Source organism: Camelus dromedarius, chromosome 18 (assembly GCF_036321535.1).
Source record: "Camelus dromedarius isolate mCamDro1 chromosome 18, mCamDro1.pat, whole genome shotgun sequence".
In the NCBI taxonomy this organism is placed as follows: domain Eukaryota; kingdom Metazoa; phylum Chordata; class Mammalia; order Artiodactyla; family Camelidae; genus Camelus; species Camelus dromedarius.
This window is the reverse complement of record NC_087453.1, coordinates 25672808-25681171: the sequence shown is the minus strand read 5'-3', so window position 1 is coordinate 25681171 and position 8364 is coordinate 25672808. Positions and strand designations below refer to the sequence as shown.

The 8364-nt window shown below is 40.3% G+C and overlaps 1 protein-coding gene across 5 annotated transcripts in view; it reads left to right on the top strand.

The window, feature by feature from the left end:
- The first annotated feature begins 2398 nt into the window (after positions 1-2398).
- The window catches only part of GPCPD1 (glycerophosphocholine phosphodiesterase 1), a 49949-nt gene continuing 43983 nt past the window's right edge, over positions 2399-8364 (top strand). For 2 of the 5 annotated variants that reach the window (XR_010376663.1, XM_031434220.2), the window contains exons 1-2: positions 2401-2538; positions 7802-7878. Coding sequence is in view for 3 of the 5 variants with exons in the window: in XM_031434220.2 (XP_031290080.1) it covers positions 7830-7878 (49 nt within the window). In the remaining 2 variants the exon portion in view is untranslated. Of the gene's footprint in view, positions 2539-2823; positions 3757-7797; positions 7879-8364 lie in introns of those variants that run through there. The other 3 variants (XM_031434221.2, XM_010994556.3, XM_031434223.2) reach the window with 3 other exon arrangements.

Here is an 8364-nt window from a genome sequence, read left to right as displayed (position 1 = left end):
GGTGTTCCAGGAATCTTGTGCTCAGCCAGAAGTAGCTGCATCTGGGTTGGGGCCTTAGTTCCTACAGAAGAACTCAAAGATATTGTTATGTGTATCCCTTGAGGACAAGCCAGGACCCTGCCCTAAGGCTGCACTATTGTTTCATGACTATTCCTCCCTTGTCTCTGCACTCCCTTCCTTCTCTGAAGGAACTGTTTGAATCTTCCCTCTGGAACTCAGGGAAGGTCAAAGGGGACATGGAAAGGATTTATACAAGGGAGGACCCCACAGGGTCCTGCTGGTTCAATAATAATGGGTAAGATTCAAGTTCAAGTCTGGGACTTACATCTAGAGGTTTTTCCATCAGTGCCACTACTACTTTTAAGAAAAGGTATGAAGTGAGATCACACAGTGCTAACTTCAGACAAATGAGGTAATATGTTTCATTATTTAATAAAGTAAAATTATGTTAAATATTTTATAAAATTTAGTACATATAAAGCACTTCTGGAATTAGATAAGACCCAGGGTAATGTCATTAGCCATTTTTTTTTGAAAAATTGTAACATTCCACAGAAGCAGGAGGAAGAAATGTATTGATTAGATTCTACTCCAAAATCTCAAACAGAACTGGGTATATATGATGTAATCTAAAATATGCTGCATTATTAACAAGTTTTTAGGCAAGGATCTACAAAGTGGCAGCTCTAGGAATACCTTCTTCCCCTGTGTGGATCCCAATTTCTCCCTTATTTTTCAGATTATTTTATGTTGCTGGCTTGTTTAATATCTTCTAGAAATTCCTCAATTTGGAGCCCACTGATGGCAACTTTCAAATGTGCATAATTCTTCTCTTCAATAGAATTTAGCGAAGGAGCATGGATTTGATCCATTAACTTGAACGATAAACATCAGGCAAATAATAGTTTGATTAAACGGTGATTATAGGAAAATAAAGATCTACTATAAATATTTAAAGGACACAAATACATAAGAAAGAAATTCATCATTGAAGTATGACTAACAGCAGAGGAATGAAATCAACTCCAAGCTATTAGGAAATGTACAGCAGCTGACTCTAGCAAATACTGGTACATAATTAGGAGGAAATTTTAATCCTTTAAGAAATTTGGGGCTAAAACGAGTGCCATCAAGAAACCATTTCATTCTGTGCCTCACACAAACCAGGCACTTATTAATTATTTATTAACAGACTGGAAAACATTGTGAGAAATGCCCTGGGATCTAATCCAAGCTCAATTATCAAATTCGATTTATAAAACTAGAAGCTATTGAAAAGCTAGAGCTCATGGAATCCAAACACCTTTTCAATAGGCCCATTCCAACCAACTTGTAACTTGAGCTACCTCTTATTATAAGAGTCCTTCAAAATCTCCTAAAAACGTGTTTTGTTTTGTTTTTTTAAATTTTCAGTATCTCACTTGACTTAAATGACATCTGTTAACGATTTTCTATTATGGGTTAACCAGCAGTTAACCTTGATGTTGGAAAGGTAGTAATTTAAGTTAGGTGAGTAGCAAATGCTGATTAATTTTTCTGGGACTGTCAAAGGAGAGCGTTTTTCGCTTTTTCTTCTTGGTAGAGAAGATTTTTTTCAGAAAATAAAGGGCTACAACTTTTGCAGAAAGGGTCTCTATAGCTTCCAGAAAAGTTCCTTCAAACTTCAATTTACATAAAAATAACCTCAGGATCTCCTTAAGTGCAATTTTATTTTTTTATATATATTTTTATTAAAGTACGGTCAATTACAATGTGTCAATTTCTGGTGTACAGCACAATGTCCCAAACGCATTTATGCGCTTTTAATAGGCAGCTCTGAGAGGGGCCCGAGGGACCAATTCTGACAGCTTCCAGATGATGCTGCTGGTCCGAACACCAAGCCTTGCGTAGCGAAGGTACACATTCTCACCCATCTTAGGTCACCTAATTCTCGTTAACGCTGAAGATTTTATCCAAGGGGGCTTCTTATTTTATAATGAAAGGTAGTTTCCAGAGAACGTCAGGCCTGCTAATTTTCCTCGCTTTCCAATGGGGGGAAAAATGCAATTCAGAGTCGCAGCTCCACCTTCCACCTTCGGTTGTCGCAAGACGGCTTTGGGGACTGAGGTACGCATCCTCGACCCGAGGCCAGGTCTCCTCGGCGCCGCCGTCCGCCGTGGCTCGGGGCCAGTGGAAAAAGCCGACGCCGGGGACCCCGGGGGATGCCCAGCCGAGCCGCCACCCGCCGCCGACGTGGGGCCCTTTTCAGGAACGAGCGGGCCCGCCCCTCGCGCGCGGCCGCCCATTGGTCAGGACGGCGCCGAACGTGACGTCAGGCCCCGCCCCGCCGCCCTCCGGCCCCGCCCCGCTGGGTGGCCCGGCGGTTTGGTCTGGAGCAGCTGAAACCGGTTTGAGCGGAGCCGCTTCCTGCAGCTCGGCGCCGCAGCGGGCCACCTGGGGGAGCGCTGGCGAGGCGCGGGCCGCGGGCTCCCGGCACCTCGGCCCGCGGCTATCGCTCTTGGGCGCGGCGGCGGCGGCGCGAAGCCGCGGACCCGGCAGGTGAGGCGGGAGGCCGGGCGGGTCCGGCTCTCGGCGCGGGGGCCGCTGCGGTCGCTCACGTGGCGCCGAGCTGTCAGGGCTGCGAGGCCGGGGGGCGCGCCGGGGCGGGGGGGTCGCCGGGCCCCGGGGGTCGAGGCGTGGGCAGGGACCCCCAGCCCGGGCGGGGACTGCCCGCCGGGGAAACCGCGGCCTGGACTTCTGCTCCGGTAAGCCGATGGGTAGCACCTATTTATCCTGTTTATTGTTCGCTGCCACGATTCCGCTGGGCTGGCTGCCTGGTGCTCAGTTCCCCTCCGGAAATTCTGTGAAGTGTTGTCGTTGTGAAGTGTCGATATACCATAATGCAGAGGGCATAGCACCGCCACGAGTGTTCAGAGAACCGAGTTAAGGAACGGAGAAACAGATGCAGCTGGAGTCGTCTGTGGGCCCCTTAATTCACAGCGTGCCCCTCGCCCACCACCGCTCTGCGGCTTTATCCTTAAGTGATTAATAGTGTTATGACAACTGCTTATTTAATGAAATTGCTTAACCAGGTAGTTTAGGACATGCTAGTATAATTGAGTTATTGCAAGAAACCAAGGTGCCTTACTCCTTTAGGAAAAGGTTCCAGGAAGAGACATCAGTGTCCTTGATACAATTTTAAGACAGCTGCCCCTTCTCTTAAAAGCTGTACTTTTCCCAGAGCTCTTCAAATTGCTTTGATGATTTCTGGGAGAAAGCGTCCATCAGTTAGGTGCTTCATCAGCCTCCCCTCACCCCACTGCTCCGTTATAAAGAAAATCGGACATAAATTCAGTCATGAATTGTAGAGAACTCTTTCTCCTTGAGGCAGCTGTCCAGACTGATGTAACACAGAGAGGAACTGATAGAACCAAGCAGGATGTTCGAACTTGATGTCTCTTCATACTCATACTCATACTGTTTCCCTTCCTAGTTATGCCCAGTTCTTACCCACTACGTTACCCCTTCTTGTTTCTCCGTCTTGCTACATTTCTGACAGTTGTGACTTAGCTAAGAAGTAAACGCAAGCTGTCACTCCTTTTTGCAACTCCTAACATTCTGGATACGAATAACACAAGATAAATAAAACAAAACAGGTAAAACTGGATGTGGCTCAGTCAGTTCTCAACTAGGAAGAACCAATATTCGTCCTAGACAAAATAAGACAGAAAAGTTGGACTCAGGAATAATGACCACAAAAGAAATCCCAGTGGCAGGGTGAGTAAAATTTGATATGTACAAAAAGTAAGTAGATGAATCCAATCTTTGTGTATAACTTAATCAGGAAAAAATATGAAATATGTATGAAAATAATGTCAAAGTAAAATGAAATGAAAAGATTTTGGAAAAATTTTACGGCATTGTTTAGAAAGATGATCAGAGACTTAATGAAATCTCCAGAAGTGCTTTCTCAATAAAAATCCATTCATGTCTTCATAGATTTGATTAAAATATTGGCTCAAAGTATACTGGGATCAAAGTAGCAGGGGCATGATGATCCTCTTACCCAGATGAACAGAAATTAACCCAGAAAAATCTAGGTATTTTGTATACTCCTTTCTTAAAGCCAGTTGTGTGGATCAAAGCTGTTGGATCCTAGGAAAGAGCAGAGAATTGGAAACAGCATTTTCTCTGAAAAAACTTTGTAGGAAAACAGTGAAATATGTTCTTTGTGGCCAGAAAAATCACATTTTAGCTAAAAATGACTTCAGTTTAGCTCTAAACTAAATGTTTCTGTACCTTTGTTTGCTTAAATCTCCTTTTTGTTCCCCAAGCTGGCAAACCAGCAAAGGAATGTGTTGGGGTAGTTTATTTGACAAAAAAAGAATAGAGTAAAATTTATTTTGCCAGGTAATAAAAACTCTGATACTTTTAAAATATAAATTACAATGTCATCTTGCTAATTACTGGAGTCTTTAAAAAAGCATTAACGTAGTGTTAAATACTACTCAAAGTCTCAATGCTGCTTAATACTTATCTGCAAAAAAGCATAAAATGGAGATGATGTTTAAAAACAAAACCAAAAACCTGTCTCAGGAAGCTTAGTGTCTACATGAGGCTATAGGTAAATTGGTTAAATTACTTGCAGTCAGTTCATGTTTGTAAAAATGACTAGCATTTTTCATCTTACTCGTGTTTTATGTATATCTAGAAGACTCCCCCATCTAAGTTGAGTTTTTTTTGTTGTTTTGGGGTTTTTTTTGTTTGTTTTTTTTGTTTTTTGTTTTTTTTGGCTTATTCGGAAGGAGAGGAAGTGGTGGTGGTTGTGTAAATTTTTCGTTCCACAGCACTGTTTTACTTTAGTGGTAGCAGGATGCCAAAATTGTTTGCTTCAGTCCTGCACCAGAATTTTGGCCTCTGTCCATGATCAAGTAAACTGCTGCAGCTCCGACGAGTCTTATTTGGTGTGGTATTAAGTTTAGGGGATGGGGCAAATGGAAATGAACAGATTATATGACTTTCAGCAATGGTGGAAGATGATGCTTTGTTGACATCTGGGGAAGTTTTTGGGGGGATATTTTCCTGCTTGTGTATGTAGCTTTGTATAGTGTATATACTGCAGCTATTTCCAGCCTAGTTACTGTAGCCACTCATACTAGCAACCTTAAGAATGAGAGGCTCAGTTTTAATCATCCATTGATTTCCTTTTCATTAAATTAAATTTACATGTTTCCCATTTAATGCAGTAGATATTTAGAGATAATTTTATACCAGTTGTTAGTTTTGATACATAGGAATAATTACATATGACTTCCCTAAAGTTGGTTAAAATAGTTACTTACAATTGATCAAAAACTGAGTACCAACTTTGTAACTATGTAGATGGGATTGTCCTTAGTTAACTGTGGCAGTAAACACTGGGTGAAAGTACAAGTTACGCTTTGAGGTGGATCATTCAGCCGTTTGCTGGATGATGGGGCTTTTTGCTGTCTCGAAATTCAGTAATTTAAAAGCCAAGCTTTTTTTTTTTTTTTTTTTTTTTGCTAACCTTAAGGTTTCTTGGTATGTTATAAGTAAATTAAATGATTGCACTGCTTCAATGAATCATTTTATTTACTTTATTTAGAAAGATATATTTGTACTCTTAGGGTTATACTCAGATTCATATCACATGTCATGTTAAAAGACAACTATTAAGATATTTGGGTAATGATAGGTTAATGAGAGGGTAACAATCTAGAGCTATTTTTAGATTTAGGAACATGTTTTGGCAATGCTAGAACTGGATGTATATGCTTTAAATAGATTGTGTTTACTCTTAGACACAGAAAGTAGATTAAGGTACCTGATTTGATCAAGGACAGGTTTTTCTCCAGTGTGGAGTCTTGGATTTTCTAACTGAAATGGTAGAGTTGCCAAATAGGGACTTATTTATCCAAGTGACATGAAACCATATTGACTGGTGGTCTTGCTGAGTATAGACATTCGGTACTTACATTTTATAATTGATGTAAGTGGAATGATACATGGTTTAGAGCTAACGTTGAGCCTGGACTCTTTGATTCTCATCGCAGCTCCCTGTGATATTAGATATTAGAGGTGAGATTTCTCATTCTTAGCTATATCGGTATTTGGAGCTGGACAATTATTTGTGGAGACCTGTTCTGTGCATTGCATGGTGCTGAGCAGCACTCCTCGCCTCTGCCCACTAGGTGGCAACCAGAAATGTCTCCTGACCTTGTCAAATATCCCTTGGAGGGCAAAATTGCCTCCAGTGACAACTGCTGCTATAGCTCTATCTACCTTGACTCAGAAGTGTGGTTAACCGTGAATGCCAGTGTTCATTAAGTGCCCATTGCAGAGTTGTGCGTTTGGGTCACAGGGAGGGGAAGGGAGTGTAGGGAAATGAGAGATAAATAGCTCGGAAAAGTAATTCAGGATTTTTTTTTAATAAAGTAATGAGTAAATACAAATAAACAAAATTTAGGGTGGTGAATTAATGGAAATGACATTAAGGACATGATTGGAATTCTTTTAGGAACGTTGGTGGATTAGGGTGCAGAAGTTTGGGGGGGGGAATTGGAGAAGTTACATACAATATGATGTGACCTTGTGTGAAATATATCTTTTTTATATTTAAAGTCTATAAATTACATGAGAATTGACATACATTAAAAAATTTTTTTTAATTTCCTATCTTCTCTCAGGTACTTAAATTAAGGGATACTAAACAGAATGGTTAGGCTGGGAAACACAGTGAAGAAAGGAAAAATAAGCTAGAGAGAAAATGTGGATAAGCAGTAGAGGACATCACAGGTTTAGGGGTTACTGTGTAAGTAATGGAAGTGATTCCAAGACAGGGACTTGAGGAAGAGTATTCTAATTGACAAAAAATGTATTGTAGGAAAGCGATTGGGAAGCCAGAATGTAAAGTAGATTAGAGTTTTGAATGAAGTTTAAACTTTAGGGGAAAACAAGGCATGTATGTAAGATCAATTAGAATCTACTGGGTTTGATAATAGTTTTGCAGAGTTGAGACTCTAAATTCAAATCTACAGAACTAGCGTAATGATGGTCTTGTGGTTGACAGAGAAAACCTGAGGAGTGATTTGCGTGGGGAGAGTTGTCTCTTTTTTAAATTTTTTTGTTGTTTTTTTGATGGGGGGTGATTAGACTTTTTTTTTTAATGGGGTACTGGGGATTGAACCTAGGACCTCAAAAATAATAGTAAGCATGCACTCTACCACTGAGCCATACCCCCCACCCCTTCTTTTTTAAAAAAAGCTCATGTACGCTTTAGAAGCAGATTCTCAATGTTGCAGAACATAGCTAGTTTGTTTCAGTAGGTGGTACTAAAGTTCTTTGGTTGTTTCCTTGTTAATAGAATTGGAACCTTCTTAATTAAAGCAGAAATCCCCTGGAGCCAAGCTTTTATCCATCGCTAGTTGGGTTTTGTTTGTTTTCCTCCACTATAAACTTGAGCCTGGTCAGGAAAGATAGGTTGAGTTCAGAACAGCTGCTTATCAAAAGAAAAGTATGTGACAAGGTAGTCTTGAATTCTTGAAAAAAATAAGTTTGGAGACAGTTGATTTGCAGTTTTTCTGGTCCATACATTCTTAAAGAATAGGTTTGTAACACTAGGCCCTAAAACTTGCTAGGTACTTCCTATGTCATTCAGGCTCTCTATATAAGGTCTCTGAAATCCTTTGCTCAGAGTTGAGATTCATTTTTGTTTCTGTGCTTTTTAACTTGTTTCTTGGTGGTAGCTATCTAGAGCTGATGTTTTCGTATACTAACAACGATGTCTTCTTTTTTTCCCAAGCACGACATCCTGAAGTAAATCCATCAGAATGACACCTTCTCAGGTTACCTTTGAAATAAGAGGAACTCTTTTACCAGGTATTGTAAAGCTTTACTTTAAGACATTTTGTAATTAAATGAGCATTTTTCTTATCTAGATTATCTTAGATACGGAGTTGTTACTAGAGTGGGCCTAATTTTTAGATGCAAATATTTTTAGGGCATGCCTGATATCAGAAATGTGCTTGGAACATAGTAAACTCAAGGAAAAAAAAAATACCTTCCCAAATAATGTATCTTATTCTCATGTTTTTCAAGAAAGCATGAATTTAATTTTGCACAGGACAGGGATGGTTGAGCTATGATTTTTAAGTAGTAGGAAAATGAGGGAAATGTTTCTAGTGTGAGAAGGTGGTGAAATATTTAGCTAAGTTTCTTCCCTACTTGTAAAGCTGTACCAGATTACCTTGGCTAAGCTTCATTGTATTTATTGTATTTGTTAAGCTTCATTGCATTTCTTGCTGTTAAAGCAGTGTGAAATGATGTGAGTGTCAGACAGCATGGCGAAGCAGTGTCACACCTGGG